At 45.5% G+C, this 15,850-nt stretch overlaps 2 protein-coding genes across 2 annotated transcripts in view; one reads left to right on the top strand and one right to left on the bottom strand.

Moving 5' to 3' along the window:
* LOC121578831 (putative pre-mRNA-splicing factor ATP-dependent RNA helicase DHX32) overlaps window positions 1-4,524 on the bottom strand; it is a 51,198-nt gene extending 46,674 nt beyond the window's left edge. Inside the window, 1 exon segment of the mRNA XM_041893189.2 lies at window positions 4,038-4,524. Within this exon segment, the coding sequence (XP_041749123.2) occupies window positions 4,038-4,322 (285 nt within the window). The 5' untranslated portion in view covers window positions 4,323-4,524.
* Window positions 4,525-6,682: 2,158 nt separating this feature from the next.
* LOC123491327 (uncharacterized protein YBL113C-like) lies at window positions 6,683-15,824 on the top strand. Its single transcript, XM_045221689.1, has 3 exons — window positions 6,683-6,757; window positions 13,839-13,965; window positions 14,002-15,824. The coding sequence occupies exons 1-3, from the start codon at window positions 6,683-6,685 to the stop codon at window positions 14,790-14,792; spliced, it is 993 nt and encodes a 330-aa protein (XP_045077624.1). The 3' UTR covers window positions 14,793-15,824.
* Window positions 15,825-15,850: the final 26 nt, after the last annotated feature.

Below are 15,850 nucleotides of genomic sequence, written 5' to 3'. Positions count from 1 at the left end.
ATATTAATCCACCAGAGTGACCTGACTCAAATAGTCTTAACAATATTAATCCACCAGAATGACCTGACTCAAATAGTCTTAACAATATTAATCCACCAGAGTGACCTGACTCAAATAGTCTTAACAATATTAATCCACCAGAGTGACCTGACTCAAATAGTCTTAACAATATTAATCCACCAGAGTGACCTGACTCAAATAGTCTTAACAATATTAATCCACCAGAGTGACCTGACTCAAATAGTCTTAACAATATTAATCCACCAGAGTGACCTGACTCAAATAGTCTTAACAATATTAATCCACCAGAGTGACCTGACTCAAATAGTCTTAACAATATTAATCCACCAGAATGACCTGACTCAAATAGTCTTAACAATATTAATCCACCAGAGTGACCTGACTCAAATAGTCTTAACAATATTAATCCACCAGAATGACCTGACTCAAATAGTCTTAACAATATTAATCCTCATTTCTAAAGGCATTAATAGAATGGACAGAGAATTATAAAACATAATGTAGTATTAACATTGTCGGACAACTTGAACTGCTTACATTGAATAAACAGTGTCAGTGAATTCAACATTTGACTGGACAGTGTCAACAACAACATGGAGACAGTGTGAACAACATGGAGACAATGTCAACAATAACATGGAGACAGTGTCAACAACAACATGAGACTGTGAACAACATGGAGACAATGTCAACAACAACATGGAAACAGTGTCAACAACATGGAGACAGTGTCAACAACAACATGGAGACAGTGTCAACAACAACATGGAGACAGTGTCAACAACAACATGGAGACAGTGTCAACAACAACATGGCGACAGTGTCAACAAATGGAGACAGTGTAAACAACATGGAGTCAGTGATAACACTAGTGACAAGGACCAGCGCCTACTAATTGTGTTATATCATGCTAAACTGCTGTGGCAGCAAGTGACAGCTCCAGGGGATCAGTGCTTAACAGCGGGAGGCCAGATGGAGGGAGGGATAGAGGGAGGTACAGGGGGAGAGGGGGAGGGGGAGAGGGATGGAGGGAGGGAGAGGGGGGAGAGGGAGGGAGGGAGGGAGAGGGAGGGAGGGAGGGAGAGGGGGAGAGCGGGAGAGGGAGGGAGGGAGAGGGGGAAGAGGGAGGGAGGGAGGGAGGGAGAGGGGGAGAGGGGGAGAGGGAGGGAGGGAGAGGGGGAGAGCGGGAGAGGGAGGGAGGAGAGGGGGAGAGGGAGGGAGGGAGGGAGAGGGGGAGAGGGGGAGAGGGAGGGAGGGAGGGAGGGAGGGAGGGAGGGATGGAGGGAGGGAGGGAGGGAGAGGGGGAGAGGGAGGGAGAGGGGGGAGAGAGGGAGGGGGAGAGGGAGGGAGGGAGGGAGGGAGGGAGGGAGGGAGGGAGGGAGGGAGGAGGGAGGGAGGGAGGGAGGGAGGGGAGAGGGAGGGAGAGGGGGAGAGGGAGGGAGGGAGGGGAGAGGGAGGGAGAGGGGGAGGGAGAGGGGGAGAGGGAGGGAGAGAGGGAGGGGAGAGGGGAGAGGGAGGGAGAGAGGGAGGGAGGGAGGGGGAGAGGGAGGGAGGGAGGGGAGGGAGAGAGGGAGAGGGGGAGAGGGAGGGAGAGGGGGGAGAGGGAGGGAGGGAGGGAGGGAGGGAGGGAGGGAGGAGGGAGGGAGGAGGGAGGGAGGGAGGGAGAGGGGGAGGGGAGAGGGAGGGGCAGGGGAAGAGGGGGGAGGGAGAGGGGGGAGAGGGATGGAGGGAGGAGAGAGGGAGGGAGGGAGGGAGAGGGAGGGAGGGAGGGAGGGGGGGGGAGAGCGGGAGAGGGAGGGAGGGAGAGGGGGGAGAGGGGGGAGAGGGAGGGAGGGGGGGGGGAGGGGGGAGGGAGGGAGGGAGGGAGGGAGGGAGGGGGGGAGGGAGGGAGAGGGGGGAGAGGGAGGGAGAGGGGGGAGAGAGGGAGGGGGGAGGAGGGAGGGAGGGAGGGAGGGAGGGAGGGAGGAGGGGGAGGGAGGGGGGAGGGAGGGAGGGAGGGAGGGAGGGGGAGGGAGAGGGGGAGGGGGAGAGGGAGGGAGGGAGGGAGGGGGGAGGGAGAGGGGGAGGGAGAGGGGGAGAGGGAGGGAGGGAGGGGGAGGGGGAGAGGGAGGGAGGGGGAGGGAGAGGGGGAGGAGAGGGAGAGGGGGAGAGGGAGGGAGGGAGGGAGGGAGGGAGGGAGGGAGGGGGAGAGGGAGGGGGAGAGGGAGGGAGAGCTTTAAGACCCATGTTATTCAGGGTAATTCCTATTGTTACTATCCATGTTATTCAGGGTAATTCCTATTGTTACTATCAGCCTGTCAGCCTGTCAGTCTGACCTGCTGCACTAAAGCCTGGCAGGGCTCTCACTGTGAGGACACAACTGAACTGCATCTGCTGGCTGAGCTGGGAGACTTTCACAGTTAGCTTCACACTGTCACTCCCTGTCGGGCTCTGTCTCTGTGAATGTGACCGTGGGTAGGGGACATTCATAGCCATAGAATCACTCCCTGTCTGGCTCTGTCTCTGTGAATGTGACCGTGGGTAGGGGACATTCATAGCCATATAATCAATTTAGCCATAATCAGTGTCATTCTGTACCTAGGGACATTCCCTGTGTAGCACACAGGCAAAAACGCCAACAATCCTTTCTGAGGTTTGTACTTGTTGTTCTAGGACTTTTTTGGCAGCACTGCAGGAAAGAGTTTCCCTGGAAGTTGTCATCTAGGGTCTTCCAAGTTCCAATGGATTTTTGTTAAAACATCTCTGGCCCAAACAGAGACACAGCAAAGTGCACAACCCCTGGAATGAATAGCCATCTTCCACATTAATTTTTTTGTCATAAACCACGTGCTCATATTTCTGCTCGAAAACATCTCAAATCGGATTACAGTTAGAGGGAGAGGCTATTCAATAATCCTATCTGTTCCTAGACTCAACGGACAACTGAGTTAGGTTGGGGATGTCAACTGCTAACTGATGCATACATGACTAATGCAATCTGAGTATTTACTGGTATTGGGTCATATTAAGCCCAGTGTCAGCCCAAAAACGTCAGTAATGATCTCAGTCATCATACAATGGAGTGGATTCTTAGCCTGGATGCCCCGTCTGCTTCTGCCCTCTTGCCATGGCTTGACAATAGGAATGGAGTAGGCAAAAGCGCCAACAGATCTGGGACCAGGCTAGTGGATTCTGCAGTAAGCAAGCAGAGTAATATCTAAAGGTGTATGTGCAGTTTCAGGGTCTAAGACATAGGATGTATCCCAAAAAATAGCATCATATTAGGACAAAAGTAGTGCACTATGTAGGGAATAGGGTGCCATTTGGGACGAAGACATAGCTAATGGTATTAATATCAGGTTCCCTGCAGGCTGGAGTGATATTTATAAGGATCTCAATAGAGACTGGCCTTCCCACTGCAGCCAGATGGCATTTGACACTTTACGACAAGATCCTGGCAGAAGTTTATACTTTATTTCTCTCGCATTTGATTCAATACCACTCTGTACTACCCTGTACGGAACAACTCCAGTGTAAGGAATTATTATGTGGATGAGATTATCTGAAAAAGTTCATAGCAGGACATGAAAGGTCTAGGTGGCAGACTATAAAGTAGCTTACATGCTTTGTATGGAACTAAATGTTTAACGTATGGCCTCATTGTTGCGATGAATATTAAATGTAATAATAATATGCCATTTAGCAGACGCTTTTATCCAAAGCGATTTACAGTCATGTGCGCATACATTTTTACGTATGGGTGGTCCCGGGGATCGAACCCACTACCCTGGCATTACAAGCGCCATGCTCTACCAATTGAGCTACAGAGGACCACGTCTTCCACGGATGATGTCTTCCACATGTCATGCATGGACTGTATGCTACTATATAAATTATGAAATTTGCAACAAAAATACATAAATATATAAATACTTGATACTGTATCGGGAATCAAAGGGAAAATATTGTTGAGACCTATTCTTTAATATTGGAATTCACATTTGAGATCTGAACACTCTCATCCATTCCAAACTCACCTGTGTACTCATCCCAGTTTTTGTTGTACCGGATACTATAACAAGTTGATTGTTCACCAGGATATTCAAAAATTCCCCTCTAGCTTTCCAAACGGGTAGAATCTTTCTCTCTTGTAGTAGTTTATAATAGCGAGAGGAGAAGGGCAATCCGTCAAATTGGTTCAGTTCCAGATCCTCTCCGAAGACAAAAGCTTCTTCCAGACAGTCAGCAGCTTCCGAATCAGAACAAATCTCTTTCTCCATCAAATGAGTGTCCCGCTCCGACATGGCTGATCTATCTGTCATGGCAATGATAGAGGATCCCGTCGAGAGCGCAACAACCGTTGGCAACAGTTATAATCAAAAGGCATAGAGAACCGCTTATCCAAAAAACGAACTGTGTGAAATGTGAAATTTCAGGACAAACAACATGCAGCTTCAGTATTTTGTTCGTATGATTTCAGATTAAAAGTCTATTACCGCTCCTTGGCTGTCAATCGTGTTTCAATCGTCAGACGTGTCACGTGTGTTGATTTGCATAGGCTCCACGAGTCACATGAAACAAGACTGAGTGTGATAACGTGACCACTAGGCCTACTGCAGGCGAATAACCGTCTTCTAATAATGGAATCAAATTGACAGGGAGAGGGGGGTGTGCACCAGTGGAGGCTGGTGGAATGAGCTACAGGAGGACAGGCTCATTGTACATTTACGTTTACATTTACGTCATTTAGCAGACGCTCTTATCCAGAGCGACTTACAAATTGGTGCATTCACCTTATAGCCAGTGGGATAACCACTTTACAATATATATATATATATATATATATATATTCTATTTTTGGTGGGATTTGGGGTAAGGGGGGGTACAAGGATTACTTTATCCTATCCCAGGTATTCCTTAAAGAGGTGGGGTTTCAAGTGTCTCCGGAAGGTGGTGAGTGACTCCGCTGTCCTGGCGTCGTGAGGGAGCTTGTTCCACCATTGGGGTGCCAGAGCAGCGAACAGTTTTGACTGGGCTGAGCGGGAACTGTGCATTCCGCAGAGGTAGGGGGGGCCAGCAGGCCAGAGGTGGATGAACGCAATGCCCTCGTTTGTAATTGTAATGGCTGGAATTATAGGAACAGAGTCAAATGTGGTTTTGATATGTTTGATACCGTTCCATTCCAACCATAGAAACAAGGTTGAATTAAAAGTCTAGATGCCTTTTTACAGTGGAGATCAAGTGAATGAATTGGCTGGCTGGGCTGATGGGACAATGGATTCGCAGGGATTTCTCAGATGGAACCGACAACAACATGCCAATTTTTGCGTCATAGGTTTACCCGTGCTACGTTTGTTGTTGTTGTTGTTGTTGTATGGCTTAGAACGCATCTCAACCAATCACAATGCTTGTTTTGACCAACCCGTTGTAGAATAAAGCAATTGTACACGGCTGTGCTGCGGTCATAGTTACGAGGCAGAGCCAAAAAAGTTGTTTTGCACAAAATACCATTGCTTTTCTACAACGGGTTACCAATTAAATAAAAAACGTTACTTTGATAAATATATTATATTATAAATATATTCATAGGCTACCATTTCATCCCTCAATGAGAATATAGGGTTAGGTTGCCAGAGACGCGACCCAGTTGTTAAGTCTTTTTGTTCAATATCTATGGACGCGACCCAGTCGCTCTTTCTAAATGTTCCGTTGTCATGCGGGCAACGCTCTTCTCCCTTGCTTGCTAGCTAGCTACACAACTACGGCTAACACAGTCAGGTCAATCAGTGCAGCTATAATAACAGCAAAGAGGCGCATTTGCATTTGTTTAAGCTGTTGTGGAGACATCCATGACAATGAGCAAATGATGCGCGATTTCGCCTGGCACAGAAAATGTTCTCTCTCATCAGGACACTGTTAAGAGGAGCTAGAGATGTGATGTCTGTACTGTAGCTGACTTCACTACAACAACAGTCATAAAGAGATGTGATGTCTGTACTGTAGCTGACTTCACTACAACAACAGTCATAAAGAGATGTGATGTCTGTCTGTACTGTAGCTGACTTCACTACAACAACAGTCATAAAGAGATGTGATGTCTGTACTGTAGCTGACTTCACTACAACAACAGTCATAAAGAGATGTGATGTCTGTACTGTAGCTGACCACTACAACAACAGTCATAAAGAGATGTGATGTCTGTCTGTACTGTAGCTGACTTCACTACAACAACAGTCATAAAGAGATGTGATGTCTGTGCTGTAGCTGACTCCACTACAACAACAGTCATAAAGAGATGTGATTTCTGTACTGTAGCTGACCACTACAACAACAGTCATAAAGAGATGTGATGTCTGTCTGTACTGTAGCTGACCACTACAACAACAGTCATAAAGAGATGTGATGTCTGTACTGTAGCTGACTTCACTACAACAACAGTCATAAAGAGATGTGATGTCTGTCTGTACTGTAGCTGACTTCACTACAACAACAGTCATAAAGAGATGTGATGTCTGTCTGTACTGTAGCTGACCACTACAACAACAGTCATAAAGAGATGTGATGTCTGTCTGTGCTGTAGCTGACCACTACAACAACAGTCATAAAGAGATGTGATGTCTGTCTGACATTCAGAGTGCTGTCCTGAACAACTATGAAGACTTTGTCATACTGCTGTTAGAGAATGGAGCAGATCGATGTCTCAAAAAACGAGTTTGGATCAGGTGCCACAGAATTGGCTAAAGCTTTTGAAAGAAAGGTAACTCTAACTCTATATTCATAGACTCAATCTTTCTAACGCTTTAGACTGTTTTACAATTTGTTAAGTGTCTCAAAATGAATGATGTAGTTTTGTTTCAGAGCATCATCCATTTGTTGGAGGGGAAGAGGAGGCAAAAGCAATATAGGAGCCATATCTAGGGAAACCGGGCGGCAGGTAGCTTAGTGGGTGAGAGCGTTGTGCCAGTAACCGAAAGGTCGCTGGTTCTAATCCCCGAGCCGACTAGGTGAAAAATCTGTCGATGTGCCCTTAAGCAAGGCACTTAACCCTAATTGCTCCTGTAAGTCGTTCTGGATAAGAGCGTCTGCTAAATGACTAAAATGTAAATGTAAACCAAAGCTCCAAAGGCTGGGCCTAATATAGTGTATAAGAGGTCATACAATACGTTTTGTAGTGATTCCTATGTTGTTGGTGTAAAGAATATATGTTGTTCCGTGGTGTGTAATGAGGGGCAAACAGACACTGCACTTAACACATTTATGAAATTGCTTATTCCAGTTACTAATAAGCATGCACCCATTAAGAAAATGACTGTAAAAACTGTTAAATCCCCGTGGATTGATGAGGAATTGAAAAATGGTATGGTTGAGAGGGATGAGGCAAAAGAGATGGCAAATAAGTCTATGCTGCACAACCGATTGGCAAACGTATTGCAAATTGAGAAATCATGTGACTAAACTGAATAAAAATAATAAGAAACTACACTATGAAACAAAGATAAATGACATAAAGAATGATAGTAAAAAGCTTTGGAGCACCTTCAATGACATTTTGGGAAAAAAGGCAAACTCAACTCCATCATTCATTGAATCAGATGGCTCATTCGTCACAAAACCAACTGATATTGCCAACTACTTTGATGATTTTTCCATTGGCAAGATTAGCAAATGTAGGCATGACATGCCAGCAACAATTGCTAAACTACACATCCAAGTATATCTGACCAAATTATGAAAGACAAGCGTTGTAATCCCATCCGTAAAGTGAGTGTGGAAGAGGTGAAAAAATAATTGTTGTCTATCAACAATGACAAGCCACCGCGGTCTGTCAACTTCGATGGAAAATTACTGAGGATAATAGCGGATGATATTGCCACTCCTATTTGCCATATTTTCAATTTAAGCCCACTAGAAAGTGTGTGCCCCCAGGCCTGGAGGGAAGTAAAAGTCATTCCGCTACCTAAGAAAAGTAAAGCCCCCTTTACTGGCTCAAATAGCCGACCAATTAGCCTGTTACCAACCCTTAGTAAACTATAGGAAAAAATAGTGTTTGACCAGATACAATGCTATTTTACAGTAAACAAATTGACAACAAACTTTCAGCATGCTTATAGAGAAGGACATTCAACAAGCGCAGCACTTATACAAATTACTGATTATTGGCTGAGAGAAACTGATGATAAAAAGATTGTGGGGGTTGTTTTGTTAGACTTCAGTGCAACTTTTGAAATTATCGATCATAGTCTGTTGCTGGAAAAACTTATGTGTTATGGCTTTACTCCCCCTGCTATATTGTGGATACAGAGTTACCTGTCTAACAGAACACAGAGGGTGTTCTTTAATGGATGCCTCTCCAACATAATCCAGGTAGAATCAGGAATTCCCCAGGGCAGCTGTCTAGGCCCATTACTTTTTTCAATCTTTACTAATGACATGCCACTGGCTTTGAGTAAAGCCAGTGTGTCTATGTATGCGGATGACTCAACACTATACATGTCAGCTACTACAGCGACTGAAATGATTGCAACACTTTAACAAAGAGTTGCAGTTAGTTTCAGAATGGGTGGCAAGGAATAAGTTAGTCCTATATGTGTTGAGTAAAGCTTAAACCATGCATTTAGATTGTAGGTAGGTATTGTAGTTAGGTATTGTAGGTAGTTTATCCAGGTAGTTATTGTAGGTAAGTATTGTAGTGTATTCGACTGAGCCCGGTGAAGCACGAGGCTAGCTAGTTAACCCACTACCTGGACCATTAAAGCTAGCTAGCTAGCGGGTAGCAACACCGCAGCCACTGCTAGCTAGCCAACTATACCAGCTAGCAGTACTGTAGCAACTAAATACATTTCAACGGAACGATTTGATTAGTGTAAAGTTAGCTAGCTACATAGTTGTCTTGGTATCAAAGACAAAGGTGTAGTATAGAGAAACTATCGAGGTTAGCTAGCCAGCTACATTTTCAAACAGTCAACACATTAGCCACTGCTAGCTAGCCAACATTACCAGCTAGCAGTACTGTATCATTTTAGTCAATGAGAATTTTGCAACGTAAGCTTCACTTTCTGAACATTCGAGATGTGTAGTCCACTTGTGTAGCTAGCATGACTGACTTTGTGCTAGCTAGCCAACGTTTAATTACTTCTGCGTTATGAAAGGAACTAGACATGGACATGAATGATCCATTGGTAGTTTGTTGTAACCAAGTATTGGTGCTAAACCGTGTGTTATTGGATGCTAGCATGCTAGTTAGCTATGGCGTCATAGGATACGGTGCCCTGGGCGGTTTTCACAGAAGAATACTGTACCAAGTTAGCTAGCTGAATTAACTAAGTTAGTCTATTCCTGGAAACATTGAACTACTGTAGATTACAGCAATTATAATTTCTAAAGTGGAAGTTGGAAGAGTTGTATTTGAGTGTTTCAGTGAAAGGTTAGTGAGGGAGGCCTCGTTTCCCCAGATGTTTAGTTAATTTCATTCCGATCTCCTTTGCATTAGTGTAGCCTTTTCTGTAGCCTGTCAACTATGTGTCTGTCTATCCCTGTTCTCTCCTCTCTGCACAGGCTATACAAATGCCTCACACCGCGTGGCTGCTGCCTCTCTAACCTGGTGGTCCCTGCACGCACGACCCATGTGGCGTTCCAGGTCTCCGGCAGCCTCTGGAACTGCCGTTCTGCGGCCAACAAGGCAGAGTTCATCTCAGCCTATGCTACCCTACAGTCCCTCGACTTCTTGGCGCTGATGGAAACATGGATTACCACAGAAAACACTGCTACTCCTACTGCTCTCTCCTCGTCTGACCATGTGTTCTCGCATACCCCGAAAGCATCTGGTCAGCGGGGCGGTGGCACAGGAATCCTCATCTCTCCCAAGTGGACATTCTCTCTCTCCCGCTACTCTCTCCTCTTCCATCCTATCATCTCTTCCCTCTGCTCAATCCTTCTCCCTCCAATCTCCTGATTCTGCCTCCTCAACCCTCCTCTCCTCCCTTTCTGCATCTTTTGACTCTCTATGTCCCCTATCCTCCCGGCCGGCTCGGTCCTCCACTCCTGCTCCGTGGCTTGACAATTCATTGCGAGCTCACAGAACAGGGCTCCGGGCAGCCGAGCGGAAATGGAGGAGAACTAGACTCCCTGCCGACCTGTCATCTTTTCACTCCCTCCTCTCTACATTTTCTTCATCTGTTTCTGCTGCTAAAGCCACTTTATACCACTCTAAATTTCAAGCCTCTGCCTCTAACCCTAGGAAGCTCTTTGCCACCTCCTCCTCCCCCTCCCTCCTCCCTCTCTGTGGATGACTTCGTCAACCATTTTGAAAAGAAGGTTGACGACATCCGATCCTCATTTATTAAGTCAAATGACACCGCTGGTCCTGCTCACACTGCCCTACCCTATGCTTTGACTTCTTTCTCCCCTCTCTCTCCAGATGAAATCCTGCTTGACCCTATCCTCTCCTCTCTTCTCCAGACCATTTCCAGAGACCTTCTCCCTTACCTCACCTCGCTCATCAACTCATCCTTGACCACTGGCTATGTCCCTTCCATCTTCAAGAGAGCGAGAGTTGCACCCCTTCTCAAAATACCTACACTCGATCCCTCCGATGTCAACAACTACAGACCAGTATCCCTTCTTTCTTTTCTCTCCAAAACTCTTGAGCGTGCCGTCTTTAGCCAACTCTCTTGCTATCTCTCTCAGAATTACCTTCTTAATCCAAACCAGTCAGGTTTCAAGACTGGTCATTCAACTGAGACTGCCCTTCTCTGTGTCACGGAGGCTCTCCGCACTGCTAAAGCTAACTCTCTCTCCTCTGCTCTCATCCTTCTAGACCTATCTGCTGCCTTTGATACTGTGAACCATCAGATCCTCCTCTCCACCCTCTCTGAGTTGGGCATCTCCGGCGCGGCTCACTCTTGGATTGCGTCCTACCTCACAGGTCGCTTTACCAGGTGGCGTGGCAAGAATCTGTCTCCGCACCACGTGCTCTCACCACTGGTGTCCCCCAGGGCTCAGTTCTAGGCCCTCTCCTATTCTCTCTATACACCAAGTCACTTGGCTCTGTCATATCCTCACATTGTCTCTCCTATCATTGCTACGTAGATGACACACAATTCATCTTCTCATTTCCCCCTTCTGATAACCAGGTGGCGAATTGCATCTCTGCATGTCTGGCAGACATATCAGTGTGGATGACGGATCACCACCTCAAGCTGAACCTCGGCAAGACGGAGCTGCTCTTCCTCCCGGGGAAGGACTGCCCGCTCCATGATCTCTCCATCACGGTTGACAACTCCATTGTGTCCTTCACCCAGAGTGCGAAGAGCCTTGGCGTGACCCTGGACAACACCCTGTCGTTCTCCGCTAACATCAAAGCAGTGACCCGATCCTGCAGGTTCATGCTCTACAACATTCGGAGAGTACGACCCTGCCTTACACAGGAAGCGGCACAGGTCCTAATCCAGGCACTTGTCATCTCCCGTCTGGATTACTGCAACTCGCTGTTGGCTGGGCTCCCTGCCTGTGCCATTAAACCCCTACAACTCATCCAGAACGCTGCAGCCCGTCTGGTGTTCAACCTTCCCAAGTTCTCTCATGTCAGCCCGCTCCTCCGCACACTCCACTGGCTTCCAGTTGAAGCCTGCATCTGCTACAAGACCATGGTGCTTGCCTACGGAGCTGTGAGGGGAACGGCACCTCCGTACCTTCAGGCTCTGATCAGTCCCTACACCCAAACGAGGGCATTGCGTTCATCCACCTCTGGCCTGCTGGCCCCCCTACCTCTGCAGAAGCACAGTTCCCGCTCAGCCCAGTCAAAACTGTTCGCTGCTCTGGCACCCCAATGGTGGAACAAGCTCCCTCACGACGCCAGGACAGTGGAGTCACTCACCACCTTCCGGAGACACTTGAAACCCCACCTCTAAGGAATACCTGGGATAGGATAAAGTAATCCTTCTACCCCCCCCCCCATTTTTTGTTGTTGTTGATATATTGTAAAGTGGTTGTCCCACTGGCTATCATAAGGTGAATGCACCAATTTGTAAGTCGCTCTGGATAAGAGCGTCTGCTAAATGCCGAAAATGTAAATTAAAATGTAAAACTAAAAGCATTGTATTTGGGACAAATCTTTCACTAAACCATAAACCTAAACTTTGAGCAAGTTGAGGTAACTAAACTGCTTGGAGTAACCCTGGATTGTATACTGTCATGGTCAAAACATATTGATACAACAGTAGCTAAGATGGGGAGAAGTCTGTCCATTATAAAGCACTGCTCTGCCTTCTTAACAGCACTATCAACAAGGCAGGTCCTACAGGCCCTAGTTTTGTCGCACCTGGACTACTGTTCAGTCGTGTGGTCAGGTGCCACAAAAAAGGACTTAGGAAAATTGCAATTGGCTCAGAACAGGGCAGCACGGCTGGCCCTTGGATGTACACAGAGAGCTAATATTAATCATATGCATGTCAATCTCTCCTGGCTCAAAGTGGAGGAGAGATTGACTTCATCACTACTTGTATTTGTGAGAGGTATTGACATGCTGAATGCACCGAGCTGTCTGTTTGAACTACTGGCACACAGCTCGGACACCCATGCATACCCCACAAGACATGCCACCAGAGGTCTCTTCACAGTCCCCAAGTCCAGAACAAACTATGGGAGGCGCACAGTACTACATAGAGCCATGACTACATGGAACTCTATTCCACATCAAGTAACTCATGCCAGCAGTAAAATTAGATTTAACAAACAGATAAAAAAACACGTTATAGAACAGTGGGGACTGTGAAGCAACACAAACACAGGCACAGACACATGCATACACACACACACACGATAACATACGCACTATACACACACGTACACATGGATTTTGTACTGTAGGCCTCCTGTAGCTCAGTTGGTAGAGCATGGCGCTTGCAACGCCATGGTTGTGGGTTCGATTCCCACGGGGGGCCAGTAAGAAAAATGTATGCACTCACTAACTGTAAGTCTCTCTGGATAAGAGCGTCTGCTAAACTGTAAAAGAGTAGGGGCCCGAGGGCACACAGTGTGTTGTGAAATCTGTGAATGTATTGTAATGTTTTTTTAAATTGTATGAACTGCCTTAATTTTGCTGGACCCCAGGAAGAGTAGCTGCTGCCTTGGCAGGAACTAATGGGGATCCATAGTAAATACAAATACAAATAGCAGTCAATGGAGAACATTAGTAAGAATGTTATAGTAGGCAAAAAAAACAAGACCACTTCAGTGTTTAAAAAAAGTATTTTACTGATACTGCTCAAGTGTTCAAAAGATTGTGTGTATTGACATAGACACTAAAGTGTATTGACATAGACACTAAAGTGTATTGACATTAAAGTGTATTGACATAGACACTAAAGTGTATTGACATAGACACTAAAGTGTATTGACATTAAAGTGTATTGACATAGACACTAAAGTGTATTGACATTAAAGTGTATTGACATAGACACTAAAGTGTATTGACATAGACACTAAAGTGTATTGACATAGACACTAAAGTGTATTGACATTAAAGTGTATTGACATAGACACTAAAGTGTATTGACATTAAAGTGTATTGACATAGACACTAAAGTGTATTGACATAGACACTAAAGTGTATTGACATAGACACTAAAGTGTATTGACATTAAAGTGTATTGACATAGACACTAAAGTGTATTGACATAGACACTAAAGTGTATTGACATAGACACTAAAGTGTATTGACATTAAAGTGTATTGACATAGACACTAAAGTGTATTGACATTAAAGTGTATTGACATAGACACTAAAGTGTATTGACATAGACACTAAAGTGTATTGACATTAAAGTGTATTGACATAGACACTAAAGTGTGTCTTTACATTTGATGTATCAAATAATGATCTTACCAAAAGCGATCTGTCCCATGATAACGTGTTGTGTTTACATGTAACACAGACAAAAAGGAACTTTCAAACAGAACGTACAGGTAGGACACGGGACAGTAATACTGCTGTGACTACAGGTAGGACACGGGACAGTAATACTGCTGTGACTACAGGTAGGACACGGGACAGTAATACTGCTGTGACTACAGGTAGGACACGGGACAGTAATACTGCTGTGACTACAGGTAGGACACGGGACAGTAATACTGCTGTGACTACAGGTAGGACACGGGACAGTAATACTGCTGTGACTACAGGTAGGACACGGGACAGTAATACTGCTGTGACTACAGGTAGGACACGGGACAGTAATACTGCTGTGACTACAGGTAGGACACGGGACAGTAATACTGCTGTGACTACAGGTAGGACACGGGACAGTAATACTGCTGTGACTACAGGTAGGACACGGGACAGTAATACTGCCGTGACTACAGGTAGGACACGGGACAGTAATACTGCTGTGACTACAGGTAGGACACGGGACAGTAATACTGCTGTGACTACAGGTAGGACACGGGACAGTAATACTGCTGTGACTACAGGTAGGACACGGGACAGTAATACTGCTGTGACTACAGGTAGGACACGGGACAGTAATACTGCTGTGACTACAGGTAGGACACGGGACAGTAATACTGCTGTGACTACAGGTAGGACACGGGACAGTAATACTGCCGTGACTACAGGGAGGACACGGGACAGTAATACTGCTGTGACTACAGGTAGGACACGGGACAGTAATACTGCTGTGACTACAGGTAGGACACGGGACAGTAATACTGCCGTGACTACAGGTAGGACACGGGACAGTAGTACTGCTGTGACTACAGATACATGGCAACAAGGCTTGACAACAGCAAAGTAAGGATTTAAAAATCTAGTGCAACACAATAGAATGTCATAGTAAAAATAACTGATTATGAAACTATGGATCTCTGCCTCCAAAAGCCAAGAAATTAAATACTAGATAGACATAACAAAACATATCTGTTTTTGAGAACAAGATGTGTGTGCTTAAAATAAAATTGAACAGTATGAATGAAAAGTTTGAACAATACTGTCAACAATTACAGCCTTCACACTGTAATAAAAACCATACAATAATGTAAGAAAATAATCACCTCATATCTTCTGAGTGTTGTTGTGTTTTTACATAAAAGACAGGACTAAGACGCATCCAGACTGTGTAATAACGTCAGGACTTGTGTAATAACTGTGTAATAACTGTGTAATAACTGAATTAACGACACCTCAGTATAGCCACTCAACATTTGAGAACATAACCCAATCTGGTTTAATCAGGCTAACGTTGGCACAATGGCAAATTAAAAACAAGGGGCGCGTTCAGCAGGACGCAACGTTTTGTAACGTTCAGATAGAACTACGCTACGTAGAACAAACACCCCTCTCTCTGACAGGTAGAATAAGGAATGACATCAGCTCTATTTGTGGCATTTCTATTTGCAACATTCGACAACGTTTTGCTACCGAACGTGGGGCCTGCTGGGGCACAACAAACAGTAATCAGCCAAGAGAGTTGAGTGTCAGTGTTGGGGGATTGTGGATGTCTCAGTGGTGATACACAATCAGGGCAAAGGAAGCTAAACGACCTCTAAACCTTCTTTCACCAGGTACAAACAGCTCATGAATTACTTCCCCATTGGCAAATTCATGGTTTTCCACCTCCTTAAGAGGTTTCTGTTTTGCATATTAACCGTATTGTTCAATTCCAATTACCACCAGTTGTCCTTTCTTTTTAGGTAACCCTACGTCCGACTGACGGTGTGCCATAATCCCACAATCAAGTGTTTATGTAGTGCTATGTAGTGTTTATGTAGTGCTGTGTAGTGTTTATGTAGTGCTATGTAGTGTTTATGTAGTGCTATGTAGTGTTTATGTAGTGCTATGTAGTGTTTATGTAGT

This window comes from Coregonus clupeaformis, chromosome 1, assembly GCF_020615455.1.
Source record: "Coregonus clupeaformis isolate EN_2021a chromosome 1, ASM2061545v1, whole genome shotgun sequence".
In the NCBI taxonomy this organism is placed as follows: domain Eukaryota; kingdom Metazoa; phylum Chordata; class Actinopteri; order Salmoniformes; family Salmonidae; genus Coregonus; species Coregonus clupeaformis.
Note: the sequence above shows the minus strand (reverse complement) of the source record. Positions and strands in the feature narration are given on the sequence as shown.

Excerpts from the sequence above, each read along its gene's own strand:
- LOC123491327 (XM_045221689.1), top strand. The coding sequence starts at position 6,683 with ATGGAGCAGATCGATGTCTCAAAAAACGAGTTTGGATCAGGTGCCACA. Across the intron at positions 6,758-13,838 it reads CTAAAGCTTTTGAAAGAAAG|ACACTAAAGTGTGTCTTTAC; the intron begins GTAACTCTAACT and ends GTATTGACATAG. Across the intron at positions 13,966-14,001 it reads CTTTCAAACAGAACGTACAG|GTAGGACACGGGACAGTAAT; the intron begins GTAGGACACGGG and ends CTGTGACTACAG.